The sequence below is a fragment of the Poecilia mexicana genome, unplaced genomic scaffold, assembly GCF_051168715.1.
Source record: "Poecilia mexicana isolate PSO_F unplaced genomic scaffold, ASM5116871v1 scaffold_4, whole genome shotgun sequence".
NCBI lineage: Eukaryota > Metazoa > Chordata > Actinopteri > Cyprinodontiformes > Poeciliidae > Poecilia > Poecilia mexicana.
This window is the reverse complement of record NW_028263373.1, coordinates 13267386-13283582: the sequence shown is the minus strand read 5'-3', so window position 1 is coordinate 13283582 and position 16197 is coordinate 13267386. Positions and strand designations below refer to the sequence as shown.

Below are 16197 nucleotides of genomic sequence, written 5' to 3'. Positions count from 1 at the left end.
TGCATGCACATTCTGCACACCAGCTTTATACTTGGCCTGTCGTACACTCATTACCCTGCATACCTAAACTTGATGCAGGTGACAGTAGAATGAATACCTATGCTCACCGACAGTGACGACGAGGGGAAAAAAAAGAGGCGTGAGGATTATATATGTTGATGTTATTAATGCAAAATCCAACAATTTGATTGAAATTGCATATTTACCTTTTGTCACTGCCCCCAGTATGAGTTGGAGGGAGATTGTGTGTCACTGGTGGCTTTTATTCGACAGTAGCTACTAGAAAGGAAAGGGGGCGGAAAGGGAGAAAGCATGTAGTAAATAACCCAGATGGGAGTCAAACTGGGGACAGCTGCACCGACGGATGACAGCCTCAGTACACGGTGCAGCTGTTCTACCCACTTGGCCACATGACTCTCTCAGCTGAAGTTTGAATGCTATCGAAACAAAAGTATTTTCACACCAAGGTCTCCTCAGTCTTGAGCAGTCACCTTGTGATAAGTAAACAATTAAATACTGATAATGTTCCAGTGGATCTTGTCAGATTGAACTGAATGCCTGACAGATTTCAAGCTAAACACATTTATTTTCAGCCTTTTTTGACATAACCTATGTGTTTGCATAGAGTAGAAATAATCTTTGTTGTCCCTCAGTGGGGAAATTCAAGTGTAACACCAGCAATTAAAGCATGTAGATTCACACGTGTAGAAATGTAGAATATATCAAAACATAATTAGCAATAATGTACTTTATAAGGACAAAATTAAAAATAACATACTTTGATCCAAAAGAATGTGAAACTGAATATATGTAATTGTGCAATGGTGTGTGTGTGTGTGTGTGTGTGTGTGTGTGTGTGCGTGTGTGTGTGTGTGTGTGTGTGTGTGTGTGTGTGTATTTGAAGATTTAGTATATTGATAAGCAGGATAAATGACAAGATTTAAATGAATTCGACAATAAGGAATGCAAATATTTATAAAATTGAATATTTATAAAAAATGTCTTTGATGGTAAAACAATTATAGGCTTTTCCTGGATATTTAAGATGAAATCTCTTAATTATAATATTTCATGTTTGACCTTAGAGGAGGACTCAAGCACATAGATGATGGCAGAGAATACTTGAATTAAAGAAAACAAATGTCTATCAGGAAGTTGCAACCGTCTGGCACAGGATATGGAACGATGACCAGAGAACAGGAGTAACAATGGAGGAAAGTCATGGAGAATAACAGAGAAACCAAGAATAAAACAATGCAGAGAGGAGATCTTAAATTCTGCTTGAGAGCTGGAAGTGACAAAAGACCCAGAAGAGAAGAAATTAACATTAACCTAAAGAATGCAAAACATAATAATACACCAAGAAGCAAACAAACAGAGGAACAAACTAAGGCAGAAATGAAACTTGGGTTCAGACAGCTTCATATCGTAATGGATTATCTCAGCACCATTACCGTCTAACTTATTTTACTCTCCGAGGTTTTTGCAAGGCGAATAATTACAGCTCATCATTTTAAGATTTACTTACTCACATCTGGACTCAGGTTGTTCAAGATGAGTCAAGGTCATCCATCTGCCTGAAGCTCTCACAACAGAATGACTATGTCCACAGAAGTACACCCATCTGCAAAAGTTATTGTTAAGGTTATCATGCAATTCAACTTGTAGAGGACCTTTGCTTCTCTCTTTTTTTTTTTTTGATAGAGACTTGAACTTACAGTCTCCTGTCTATCTTCATCACAATTAATGTAAACAGAAACACGGTGTGAAACACTGTGGATACATTTCCCCTGTGAAACACGTAACTGCGTGGGAAAATAACATAATCGAAGGGAGAGATTTTTGAAATCAAATCATTCGAGTCATTGAGGAATTGTCGCAGCCTCACTTCACACTGCGTTTCAAAGGCTGATCTTAAATGTTTTCTGAAGCAACAAGAAGCCTGTAAGCATTGAAACGTCAGTATATTTCCTACATCTTTTGTTTTCTCTGTGGTTTTGTCTGTTGATCTCAACATGTGGTATTGTTTCCTTGATTTAATCTTTTTTTTTTTCTATTTCATAAACTTACCTGGGACTAAATCCAGTCCTCTTGCAGCTAAACGTTATATTATTCTGAGTTTTCAATTCTCCTAAACCAAACAACATAAACCTTGTGAAACTCATTAAAAGTGAGCTGATTCAAGCTCCGTGATAATGTGGTAATGAAGGGAATGAACTAATAAGATCACCACTGGAGAAACTATAACGAAACTCTCAAAGGATGTTGGTGTGGTGTGATCCTGCTGCTCCCTGAGTGTGTTTCGGTCTTCTCATTTGTAACTGCACAATTAAAGGCCCTCCCATAGCCGTCATCAGCAGCATTCTCCACTCTGATGAAAATGTGCTGACATGTCGAGCTCAGACACACTCAGATTCCTCACCTCTGTCTGTCTGTCGGTGTTTTATTTGCCTGGCGTTAGCTGATGGGCCCAATTTTTGCTTCTTCTAACAGAAGCAGTCATGTTGGGGAAACTGAAAAATTATTATATAGATAAATTACCGTCTTGAATCTTGTGTTAAATGAGGCGTAATCTAAGACTTTGGCTAACCTTTAAATATATTCCTCAAAATGTAAGATTTTTTGATAGATATCAGTTGTTTGTTATGTTTTTTAAGCAATTTAGTGAACCAGCTGTGTACAGTTATACCAAAATAAGCATAAATGGTCATGATACACTGAAAATGTTTTGTTGCTCTGGTATTGATCACTTCCATCGTTTTAACATGTTTTAAAGTTGGGAGTTTAGAGTTTAAAAATAGGTGACTGTGATTAGTTTATGGTTAGAAAGGAGTTCAGCAGATGGGAACGTTTTATCTGGCAAGAATATAAAATGTTTCCTGGTCACCAAAGAGGAGCAAGTGCTGAATACACTTGAAGGTTTTTATGCTGCGTTTGTGGGAAGAGTTCATTTTGTTAGCACATGTGAGGATAGTCAATCAACTTTATTTATACCAGATTTGGCAGAGCCGGGTCAGTAATGACCAGGTTTCAGGTAAGAGGTATCTCTGGTCAGTCGCTCTATCTTTTGGATCTTGTTTCTCAGTTCTGTGGCAGCAGTAAGTCCTGTTACCAGAACAGGGAACGTCAACCTGCTCTCATGACGGCAGCTAACCTCGGTAGCCCTGCATTCCTGGGCTGGATGTCACAACACCAGATGACAGTTTTACCCAATATTCTATCTCTGTTCTGTCATTGGTGAATAATGGTCCTTCACTCAAATCTACAGTAAAAGTATTCTCAGCACTTTATTTTATTTTATTTTATTTTGCTTCACTCCGACAACAAACTATATGTGTTGATATTTTATGTGACGTAATAACACAAAGTATCTGATAATTAGGATTTGACTTCAAAAAGACACAAGGTTACAATAAAGTATGAAAACTCTGGCATGCATTTCTATTCTGTTTAAATCGATGCTTGGCAGACCCACCAGCCACTACGATGCCAGCTGCAAGCCTTTTGGGGTTTGTCTCTGCCAGCTTTCCACACCAAGAGACTGAAAATGTTCCCATTCTGCTACTCAAACTGAATAGATGTCATCTGTAAGAATTTATTTCCAAGTCTTACAGCAGATTTTATGTGGATTTAGGGCTGGATCTTGGCTTAACAATTCTTGTACAATAATATGGTTTAATCTAAGACTTATAACTCTAACAGTATGTTTTGGGGCATTTTCCTTCTGGAAAGTGAAGCCTTTCAGAAATTTTTCTTTCTTTCTTCAGGTTCGCCCTGTTCTCAGAAATAAAGCTTTCCCACAGCATGATGCTGTTGTTTACATGTGTCACCGTTGGATGGTAGTGCAATGGCTCTCTTCCTGCCACTCTTTCGATTTGGATCTCTGCAGCTCCTCCAGAGTTACCACATTTTTCTTTTGTTAATGCTCTCTCTCCTTTGAGAGCCTGCCAATTTTTGGTGAATTACCACTTCTTGCAGTTATTTCATAATCTTTCAACTTTTGTGCTCTCTGGGATTTTCAAACCTTTGTATATTGTTTTATAGCCTAAAAATGTCTTATATTTCTTCACAACTTTCTTCCCTGTCTGCCTGCGTCTGATCGTTGTCATGATGTTGTTTGCTCGTTAATTTTCTCCAACAAACATTTGAGGCCTTTACAGAACAACGGGATTTATATTGCACATGAAACCATTTCATAGTTTTAGATTTTCATTTGAATGTTTCTCACCTTTCACTTCTCCATATATTCTTCTGTTAGAAGCAGCGTGTAACATGCTCGCTATTAAGCAGAATGAAAGGCAAATTTATTAACCATTGCCTGGTTCAGCAGAAAGCAGTTTCTGACATGAACTAGTTTTTTCTAGAGTTGTGTGGTGTCCTCTCAGCAGAAGATGTCAAATTTGATGCTTTTTCGTCTGTTCTATTTTTATTTCCTGTAATGTGTTCGAGCTCTAATGAGTCGGAGGCCACACGCCATTGATCACTGCCTTCGTCATACTGCCATCAACAAAATCCTCATCAGTGCCGGTGTTTTGGTTCACGCTCTCTCCTGTGGTTCAATTCCCCTTTTTTTCTTTGTCTTCTTACCCATTACCACCAGTTTTCTCTCCTAGTTAAATGAAGTGCTGATAGCTGCTGCATTGTGTTCTGCTTCCACCCTCCTAGTCATCCCATTAAAGGGAAGCCTGTGAGGAAAACTAATGTTGCTTAGTTAGAAATCTGCTCTCATATGATGCACACCATGCAGTGGTTCATTAGAGACTTGTTGTCTCGTTTAAAGAATGAATGTTGTCTTTGTCTCATGGATATGTGATCTAAAAAGACTAAAATCATAACAATCAAGTAACTATGTTACCTTCAGTGGCTATGAAAATGCTGTATGTGTAAAAAAAAACACAACTTAAAAGATATTTGCCTTTGATTTGAAGACGGGAGGATGAATGGGTCTCATGCCACCCCACACAAGATGCCGTCCTGGACGGTTGCCCATGTCATCCATATCAGAAACCGCCTCTGTCTACTGCTGCTGATTGTGTTTGCTGGGGTCACCACAAGGTCACAATATTTGAAAGTGCTTCTTTTTTTTTTAAGGTGAATTTTCCAAGCAAATTTCTGCAGTTGAAATCTGTGGTGCCAAATTTAAAGTAAAAAACAAAATTCATATACATAATTGCAAGATTAAAAAAAGATCAGTGTTGTAAATTGCTTTTCTTAAAAGGTATTATTTCTTAATACAAGATTTTTCATAGTCTAACTAAATCTACTGAAATTAAAACATTGCTTTTTACTAACTTTGTCAAGTTTTGATTTTCTGCTACTGGAATAAAACAGAAATTTACTTGAAAGCTTTTTTTATATATACATATTTGTACTTTCTGTGTAGCTGTCACCAAACTGCAGAGGACATTTATGCTCTTCATGTAACAAGTAAACCAAACTCTCCAAAAAAAAAGAAAAGACTTACATCATTATAAACCATTAAAAGTTGAACAAATTATTCATCCACTCACAATAGATTGTCATCCTGCTCTAAATGCATATTCTGGAAGATGCCTAACCCCAGATCGCTTTCAGTAGATTTGTTAAATAATGATTTCATTCTTCATGGGCTGCAGCTTTTAGTGTTTGTAATGGAAGTTTATGACATACAGGAAGAAGCTTTTTGAAACAGATGCATCTTTAATCCGTTTATGGTTGATTTTGGCCTTTGCATTAGATTTATTTGCAGCAACTTTGCAGATAGAGGACTATAAGGTTACACCAAAATCATCTTTAGCAACCTTTTTGTCTTTTTTAAATAATTCCTTCTGCTGGGGAACCATTCAAAAATGATTCCAGCATAATCATTTGCAGCCAGCACACAGCAGCAGCAGCAGCTCACTGGCGTTGAAGCCTGTAATTAGTTAAAGATGCGTGCTGCTGTCTTTCTTTATAGTGTTTTTTTTTTTTTTTTTTTTTTTTTTGTCGCTCGATGTTCCACAACAGGTGTTTACTCCCTCCACCTTCACACCCAACCGTCAGCTCTGATGCGTGACCAGCATAAAGCTGTCTGCCCCGACGCGTGACCACGCACGCTCAACAAACGAATATTGCGTGACACCAATTTATATGGCAGCTGACCGGTCACCAGTGAGACGCATGAATATTTACTTTCTGAAAACGTGCTTGATGGTCTGCAAAATCATCAAACTTGTACATCTTGTTTGATTCGCGTTACTCTCTGCGCAATGGATAATTAGCTGAAATATGGGGACAAAATCTACCTTTGTTTGTTTTTATCATTTGCAGCTTGCATGGTTATAATTGTTTTCCTTCTTTTTATGTGCTGTCAGGCTGGACAGAGGTTAGGTTAGGTGAGGTATGTTGGTCCTGTCGCAGTTGTGTCCTTTCCTTCTGCTCTCACACACTGCAGGAAAACTGGACCCGCTTCCTTTATTGTCCTCTCGCAGCCCAATAGATTGAGTCTTTCCTTTCTTCTTCTTCTTCTTCTTTGACAGGTTGCTTTTGTTCGTGTTGTTTTCGAGGGAAACAATGTTGTGGAAAATACTTGAGTTCAATTTTTCCGTCGTGCTCAGTGGTAGGACGGTGATCAGGTTGTCAACAGAGCAGAGGAGAGAGGAGAGATGCGCTCTCAGTTAGACGGTGGAGTGTTGCTGCTTCATTTAACGAAATCCACGGATCGAGCTGCCTCTCCTGCAGTTTGGGGATGTGACCTGTTGCAGATGTTGTTTTCCAGACTTTAGACGCCTGATGGATGCAAATGGAGTGAAACGAAGCAGCGCCGACAGGTTCATTTAAAGCGGCGGATCGCTAAATGAGGAGTTGACTGACTTTTTTTTATTACTATTATTTGTGAGACTTAAAATATTTTTTTTCTGGGGTCTGTCTGTTCAACTTTGGTCAGCAATTATGTTTCCGCAAAATACTGAAACCAAACAAGATCTCTTCAACGCGCTACTGGCACTGTGATCGTGGCACCGCGCCCTGCTTTGTGGAGGACTGTAGCCCAATAACCCGCTTTCCTTCTCCTCTCCTCAACCCCGTCTTCCCGACAGAATGGCCCGTTTTGGAGACGACGTCCCGGGCTTGTTGAGCTCTGGGGATGGAGGATCGGAGCGCAACAGGAACCGCGACGGAGCGGCCATGTCCACAGGTGGGATCTCCCCGGCGTTCAAGCAGACCAAAGCGCAGCGCGCCCGCACCATGGCCCTGTACAACCCCATCCCGGTTCGGGAGAACTGCTTCACCGTCAACAGGTCGCTCTTCATCTTCGGAGAGGACAACGTGGTCCGGAAGTACGCTAAGAAAATCACTGAGTGGCCATATCCTTTTTTCCTCCCCGCTCTGCACGGATGATATCACACTAACCTTGTTTGTTCAAAGTGTCTAAATGGAAAATATAAAAAGGTAGGTGAACTATGACCAACGCTCACTGTGCAACAAAGTCTGATTTCAATAGTTTATCCACACCCAACCACAGAAACTGGCACAGCAATCGTTTAATTACTTTCACAATTCTGCGGAGTTTCACCTCTAAGAAAAATAAATGGGATTATTTACCTAATCCCATTCATTTAGACATGGATTAATGTGTAGATAAATGACATTTATCCATGCCATTTATCACTTGGAGCACTTGGTTTTGGATCAAGTGCTCCAAAACCAAACTGGAGCACTTGATCTAAAGATAAATATGGTCCTTTTTCCCTTTGAAGAAGCTTTCACATCTTCCACAACAGTAAGGTATATAATATGTTTGTTTGTTTGTTTGTTTTTTCATTTTGACATTGAAGTTTTGACCCTGGCAAATATATAAAATATATTCCAAAATCCGCCGAACTCTTACTGGTTTCTAAGAAAAGCCTATCTAACAGAAAGTTATGGTTGCTTGAAAATGTTTGCCTCATTTTTTTTTTTTTTTTTTTGGCCTGTAGAATAAACGTAGGAAGTTTCAGCACCACGGATAGCACTTGTGGCACAGAGGTGTTGAAATTTTGCTTAATTATGTAGAATGTGTTTTATTAAAAAGATTGATCACTAAAAAGTACTTAGCTTCTTGTTTTGTAATGAAGTTGAGTTATAGAAGATGGGAAACTGTTCCTGAGTGATGCAGGTGTCATTTGCTTTTGCTGTTTTGATGCTGGAAAACGTGCCAAAGCAAAGCAACACAAGAGCTTTGCTATTCATGGCTTTAAGCCCTTTCTGTCAGCATTACGTCATGAAGAGCTGCCCATTCCACCTATCAGCAGATGAACATAAGTAAACTAGAACTTTGATAATTGTACTAATTAAGCACAGCTGTGCTTTAATGATGAATTAATCAAATCATAATATGTGTTTATGTTTTCAGTTTATTTTGTAAGGTCAGATCAGGGCTTCATAGGTGAAGTGAATAACACTGATCATCCTTTCATCATGGCACCTGTTAGTTGGATATATTTGGCAGCAAGTGAACATTTTGTTCTCATTTGTTGTGGTGCTAGAAGCAGGAACTGAGTGGCAAGGATCAGGATTTCAGTCGGTTTAACAAGGTTTGCAGTAGTAGACAGCCGTGAGAAGTGGAAATGCAGCAGAGGCTTTTCGGTGCATGTGGGGAGCGAAGCCTGACCCATGTGTGCCGGTCCGAAACACAAGTAGTTCAAACAGCTGAAGACGTTTTATTGCTGATGCGATATCAGAATCATATTGCTATGCTAGGGTTACAGATTGCCAATGCTTGGTCCATTACGATCCAAATAATTTTTGTATAGTTTAATTCAGCCCAGTTCATCCAGATTAAATGTACTCACACAATGAAATGATTTATGCGTATTTCTTGTTGTTTTTGTGAGGTTTGAAATTAAACACATCCATTTCGTTCCTGGTGTTGATAGAAACTAACTTGTTGCTTTACTTTCAAAACAGTCTTACTGTTTTGCGCCACCTGTTGCAGGGGATGCGGCACACACAAGTGTCGATTGGTGGCGTGTTTATGCCACTGCTGCTGCCGCTGCTGCTGCTGCTGCACAGCTCACCAGGTGTCCAGGCCAGGTGTGGCCTGTTCACAGACTATTGTTCTGCTCCATTCAGCAGCTTCCTGACTGACTGACTGCTCCCCTGCTGAGCTTATAAACACACCTAATAGAAGGAGACTTCTTTTGTTGATGACTGCTGCTCATCGTGTTTTGTTTTTTTTTGTTGTTGTTTTTGTTGTTTTGTTTTGTTTTGTTTTCTGGCCTTAAATCTTTAGTCTGGGATCTGCATGTGAATCACACCAGAGATCTTCCAATGCACTGCTGGTTTGTCTATTAACCGAGCTGCTCCAGAACTGCACCTGCTGGTACATTTTATTTCCCCATCCAAATCAAAATCAAAGAGCTGTGGGTGCTGTTGTGATCAGAAGGAAAGCAGCCAGGCTGAATAACCTCCAGGTTAATTTGCTCTGTGTGGGGAGTGTCCTGTTACGTAGAATGAGCTCCACTGTATCTGATTAACAAGCATTAAAAGGAATTACATGCAATAATGTCTGATCGGCATGCCATATGCTATTGCGGCTAGTCATAACTCACCGCACCGTATTCTGTTGTTTGATATTAAGATTTTGAGGAGAGTGGTGCTGCGCTCTTATCAAGAATCAGAAGAATAAACAACAGCACATACATACGCGAGCTTATGCAATATATTTAAGCTTAACTAAACATGTAAACAAACTGATATAAACGCAGTCCATATAAGAAGCTTCAGGAGCAAAGCATAAGCTTTGAAAGATGCAAGTGCAAGAGTAATATATTCAGCAGGGATTACAGGGAATACTTGACATTTAGGCAAATATGGTTAGTTGCTCCTTGTAGAGTGTTGGATGCTTACTGGAAACTCCACTATGGTGTCTGTTTATCATGAACTGAAGCCAAGAGGAAAGGAGAGGGAAAGATGCAGCCTAAATCCATGCCAGACTGTCAAGATCCGTGTTTTTGTGTGTTTATTTTTGAGTTTTCTGTGTTCAGTCCTGTTTCCCTGTGAGTCTCTGTCCTGTCCTCCCCGTTGATTGCTCCCCAGGTGTGTCTCATTCCCTTAATTACCCCGTGTGTATTTAAACCCACCGGTTGTCTGTGTTCTTTGTCGGATCCTCGTCGTATGTGTCGTAGTCAGTGTCTAAGTCACGTCTTGTGTTCGCTCCAGTAGAACTGTGAAGTCCTGGAAAGCGTTAGCTCTCGTTTCAGTCCGGTGTTTCAGTTGCTACCGGTATTTGGCTGTGTGCCTGTTTTTCTGCCGTGCTGCCTGTTTTGGACTGTGAGCATCATCATTAAATTCTTCATCTTCACCATAACCTGGGTCTCAGCGTCTCTCCTCACCGCACCACCACAACCTTATTATGACACAGACCAAACGTTTCATTCACGAGCGCACGGATATAGTCACCAGTTTACATGTTTCGTCAAATTTCTTTGCATTAATCCACCCAAATTATAGATTTGCAGTTTTTTTTTGTGTGTTTTTTTTTCTCAGCCTGGTGCAGTGACTTCCTGGTGTGTTGTTGTCATTGTTTTGCCAGGCAAACAGAAGGCTTTTAGATTAACCACACTGATACAGATCCGCTCAGACGCTTACTTGCTTTGCACCACTGTCATGAATTTCACATTAACCTGGGACGTTTAATGACACATTTACAACACTCATCTTCCAGGATTATACAGCTGCAAGGATTTAGTAAAACTAGAATTTTTGATGTACAAATCTGAATTTAATGTGGAGTTTCTGTAAGTCAAACTGGATCAAAATGATACATATAACCAATTATACACTCCTTTGATAATTGGTTAAATATCTCATACAAGTTGTAGCTCAGCCACATGCTTCATGTAGCCATCAACATTATGGCATCATTTTGATTGAATATTTGCATCCCTTCTTCATTTTAATCAGTTTGTTTGTTTTTTTGTTTTTTTTTGTTTTTTTAATCCAAATGTTAATAAATATTGTATATTTTTGTGCATATTTCTAACTAAGTGGAAAAGACAAATTCTAGATGAAGTTTAAACTTGAGCACTCGTTTGCAAAACACACCAACACACCAATTAAATATGTACTTCTACAGCTGGTCATGGCTTTCATGCATACTACTAAGTGATGGACAAATGCAGAGAAATGCTGTAATAAAGACACTGCTGTTTTGTCCCGTTTTTTGTAATTACTGAGTAGCAAAGCCTTCCTGACGGTAACAGATTAAAAGCAGGAGAAAAAAAAAGGATATATTTGATGCACAGGAACATTTTCTGGTTGTCTACTACGTTCCTTCCTGTTGATGTTTATTAAGTTCCTCAAACTGATGCCCAGCAGATGGCTGACCTTATGTTTTTATTGTGTATTTTTGTGCTTGTTACACGATCAAACCAGCACAAAACTTTGAAATGAAACCTTTGCTGTCTCCTTTTCTGAATGACCTCTACTGGTTCCACTTTAATCCTGTTAAATAGAACCAGCCCATGATAAATGGGCTCAGTTGCAAACCCACAACCATCATTCTCTTTTGGTCATTTACACAGCTGACTGACTAACTCAGCAACAGGTGGAGGACGGTGGGCCTCACCGAGGCTTTAACCTTTTAACGGTTTTATTACCTCAAAGCTAGGAATTGGTACAAACATGCTATTTATCAGGGTATCCAATAGACATTTGTCTCAAGCGAGTCGTGCAAATCAAGAACGTACACTAGTAGTGAACAGGCTAGTGGTAGAGTGGGTTATCACACACACTCTCTTATAATCTCTTATCTCTGCAGGACATCTGGTAAAGGTCAGCCTTGTGTTTGCAGCACAACTTGCAGCTGTCGCTTCACAGTAAGAGCCTCTTTTCTTCTCTGAGTGCTCAATTAACAGAGGATGATCAATTCAACGAACATCCAGAGACTCCCGGATTGGCTGAGTGGTGTGGGTGAGCTCATACGATCACATGACACACTTCTAGATTTGTGTTTGAGTGCACCTTGTCACCGACGGCATCAGTGGTGGCTCACCGGAGCAAGGCGTGGTTACATTTGTGCATGCCTGAATCTGACTCAAGCTTGGCTGCCTGAGGGCGTAGCAGCTGATGGAGGCTGACGGAGGCCTGGCAGGAAGAGCCAGGGCTTAATGAAGCACTCAGGCTCAGGTTAGACTTGCAGGCCTGCTGAGGACTGGCAGCTGCTCCTCCTGTCTGATCCCCACTGGGATCCCCTGCAGTGGGAAGTTTCCCATTGAGAAGGTGTACCTCTAAATAATTGATTGTTGGATTTAATAGTTTGTTTCATCATTAGTGCAAGCAGAAATTATGTGAGAGCTGATAAGGAGATATGGAGGTTTAAGCTTAAAGCAGTGCAACAGGGCAGCCACACTGGCCTTCAGTTGTACTTTCAGGACGTTGTTCTCTTTGTTAAGCTTCATTGAGGATTAAAATTACACAGGTTAATGTTGTAATAAAAATTCCATTAAGGTTGTACAGTCCATACATATTCCTCTAGAGTCTGCTTGAAGTTGAGACGGATCATTAATTTTCCTCTAACTAAACTGCATCCTTGCATGAAAAATAAAAAGGGGCAATTAAGATGGAAATGACCCTGATGGACCCAGTGTTCCTTGTATCCTAAACTAATTTCTCTGTGAATTTTTATTTATTTTTGTATTCTTCACTGATTTCCTTATGACCATTCAAAACAGTATAAAAGGTTCAAACTTGAGAAACTAAATAATTTTCCATAATCATCCCATGACTAAGCTCTGAAAGTCAGGCTTAAATCTGGGTTTTTGCTCATGGATTTTATATTTATGTTTTTGCTTTACGGATGATTCGGGTTTGGGTTTTGATTAGATTTTATGTTTGTTTGGATGCTTTTAGTTCCTGCATAGGAATAATTGCCACACACAATATGATTTAAAAAGAACAGTTTAATACTTATTAACTTGATATTAGAAAATCGATTGATGTATACTAGATGGTGCGAGTAACTTATGGCTGCTTACATTCATATTGGTAAGAGATGTAGAGAAGGTTGAAGAGAATGAGGCAGATGTGAGAAACAGGCAATAACAAGACATCTGTTGTTGTTGCAGCAGCAGTAGTTACACCACAGCACTTTGCCAGAAAGTGGCTTACGCTGTTTTATATTTGTTGCAGGTTTTGTTGTTTTGTTTTTTGATTGTGCGAGTGCTGCATTGGCAAACAGCCAGTCTGTTACACTGCTAAGGTTCTTTCATGATAAAACAGTACAATGTGACTCAGCGAGAGTTTAAGTCTTTGGTTTCTGCTCATGTATCTTGTTCCTTATCCATTAATCATCAAAATCTCCCCTTGGTTGTCTTAAGCTCCCTGTTGTTACCGTCGTTCCTATGAGCTGCGGTCTTTAAACCAGCTCACCTAACAAGTGCTTGTTTGACCCTACCTCCGGTGAACATTGCTGAACTATTAACACAAATAAAATGCTTCTGCAACTCTAGTGGATTTATGACCGGTTGTCTGCTGGGGGCAGCAGCAAGTAATTTTCTCTAAATTCTGATGTTTCAAAACATACAGTTTAAGTAAATTGTGTTTTTCTTGTTTGGAGAATAATGATACAGTGTAATCTTCCTTAAAGTTGATGGAGGCCAGAGAGCAACTGCAAAGGGAGAAAAGACAGTCCCACAACCAGCATAAGCAGCCCAAATGCTGATCTGATTGTGTTGTGGAAAGATTTTCAACAAGCTCTTCATTGCAAGAAAACAGACGTTCCTTCCTTTGATAGAAATATTTTTAAACTACTTTAAATAATTAACTGATCTCTCTGTACTTTTGTGACAATCAGGACGCAGACAAAGCTTTAGCACAGCTCTTCTGCCGAGTCTGACATTTTAATGTTATATTTATATTTATTCCACAAGCGTTTAACCATTTCGATTCAAATTTAAGCTTTGCTCTTTTTTTTTTTTAGAACAATTTCCCTAGGAATTCAGATTACAAGGCTTTTCTTCTGTACATATTTATTCAGTGCTGGCTCCAGCTCATACTCCCGACACATGGCTCAGATCATTTACGGATTTCCAATAAACCAGGCTCAGATGCCTTTGCTTCATTTTGATTTTCACCTCGACGTAGCAACAATAATCACCGGGGTTTGGATCCAGTCTGTGTTTGAGCATTTTCACAGATGCACAGGGCATCACACTCCGGTCTCTGCGTCTATTTTTACACGCATGTTTGAGGAGTCGAGGCAGAGCGCCAGCGTCACTGTGACTCAGAAAGCTCACGAGACGCCTCGCTCCTGAAGCTGGTAGACGAATCACGACAAATATTGCACGTCAGCTGACACCCGGAGCAGCAAGGAGGTCTGATGAGATACTTGTTAAGTTTGTAACTGGGAGTAAAGTTTTTTTTTTATTTGTTTTTTTTTAAGGAGTAGTGAGAGTGAAAAAAGTAGAGGAGAAATGAAAGCATCAGCTGTATTTCTATCTGATGTCACAAGTAAGTCACTTCTGTATGTAAAGGAAATTGTAAATGTTTTACTATGATAAAACATTAAGTGGATAATAATTAGGTTAAATGACTTATCTGCTTCCTATGTAAAGAACCGACAAAGTATTTTCAGTAAATATTTAAATGATCCTCAACATTACAGGGCTATTTTAGGAAAGACTTTCCAGATGGACAAGCAGTGAAATTGTTGAGGGTGAAACTGGAAACTTCCCATAGTTACTGAAAATGCAGGGAAGATAGGAAGCAAGTCAGATAGGAGCACTAAGAATAGCCAACCAAAAATAAGTCAGACGTTTCCCCCCAGGAGCTGCAGAAAAGGCAAAGAAAAACCACAAAACCATAACGTGTAGGTTTCAACAAAGGTTGAAAAAAATGTCTGATAAGTTATTAAGTCCAATCTGATAACATAAATGTATTCTCAAGTTAACAATCACTTAGTTTGATGAGAGTTAGAAAAATATATGCAGATTTGATCCAAAATATAAATATATGAACATAAAAAGTAGACCTCTGATATCATTATATTATTACAATAAAACTTTAAATGATTTCCCCCACAAGTAATGAGCAATTTCTGGCATTTTATACATAAAAACAGATGATTACAATGCATTTTATTTCTCATGTCCAGAGCATAATGATAAAGTAAAGTTTCTTGCAAACCGAGTGGAAAGTGGTGCAGCACCCATCACATTTCCTGTAGAGGTGGGCGTTATAACACCATTAGATCATGAATGTTTAGAACAGGCTGACAATTCTTGCTCAGACGCATCAGTTCAGTTTTTCTTTGAACTTCGTGAACTACTTTTTGTGTGTTAATACTGTAGTAGTTACTTGTTTCAATAATTTTCTGTGGAAGTAGAATAGCATTTAACTTGTATTAATGTGCAAAAATTCAACAAAAAGCTGAAGTATCATCCCGTCTTGTGGTATGGAGGTGTAGTGGTATGGAAACGGTCAAAAACAAAAACACAGTATGCTCTTTCTTGTAGATGGACATGTTGCTGATGAGACAAATCCTGTTTTTTAAGTTATAAAAATTAGCAGGAAAGCAGCAGTGTTGGTATTTTTGTGCAGATCTCAGCTGTGCCTTGATAGTGTCTTTACTTCCCAGCCTTAAAAAGTTCAAGCCCCGTCAGCCGACTTCCTCCCTCAAAAATTGGTTATAAATCTTCTCCTCTTTGACAAGTTGTCTACTTATTCTTTATTTCCTTCACAATAATAATAATAAAAAAAACACCTCTGCATTGCTCATTTGGATTTAGCCAAAATAAGCAACAACAAATAAATAAAAAAAAAATAAGGGGTGTCATTGAAATCCTTTAATTGTTCTACCTTGGAAAGAGTAATTTGTTTTTTCAGTAGTGACTGTCATTTATTTCTCACCAATTCTTTGCTGATACTTATGATATTTAGTCCGATGCATGGTGTCAAAGTCAGGCTTCAGTGTGTCAGCACATGAGATACCTCCACAGGCACGCTTCAGCTGCCCAGTAACAGTTTTGTAACGCTGACTTTCAGTGGCTGGAAGAGGATGCTGTTGCTTGGATACCCTCCTCCCCTGTCTTTCCATCTTCATTTCCTCACTTTCCTTTCCCCTTCCTTATGTTGTTGCATTGGAGCGAGTATCAAATTTAAAAAGCTTCTTAAAATGAACATCTGTAGCAAAATAATCAAACTACCTTTCATGTGAGAATTCATACAGCAGCAGGTCACTGGGACTCTTTTCACACTTAT

At 39.2% G+C, this 16197-nt stretch overlaps 1 protein-coding gene across 2 annotated transcripts in view; it reads left to right on the top strand.

The window, feature by feature from the left end:
* cacna1ea (calcium voltage-gated channel subunit alpha1 Ea) overlaps window positions 1–16197 on the top strand; it is an 88762-nt gene that overhangs the window by 16756 nt on the left and 55809 nt on the right. For both annotated transcript variants that reach the window (XM_088004984.1, XM_088004985.1), the window contains exon 2: window positions 7056–7322. In XM_088004984.1, coding sequence (XP_087861110.1) covers window positions 7056–7322 — 267 coding nt within the window. The remainder of the gene's footprint in view (window positions 1–7055; window positions 7323–16197) is intronic.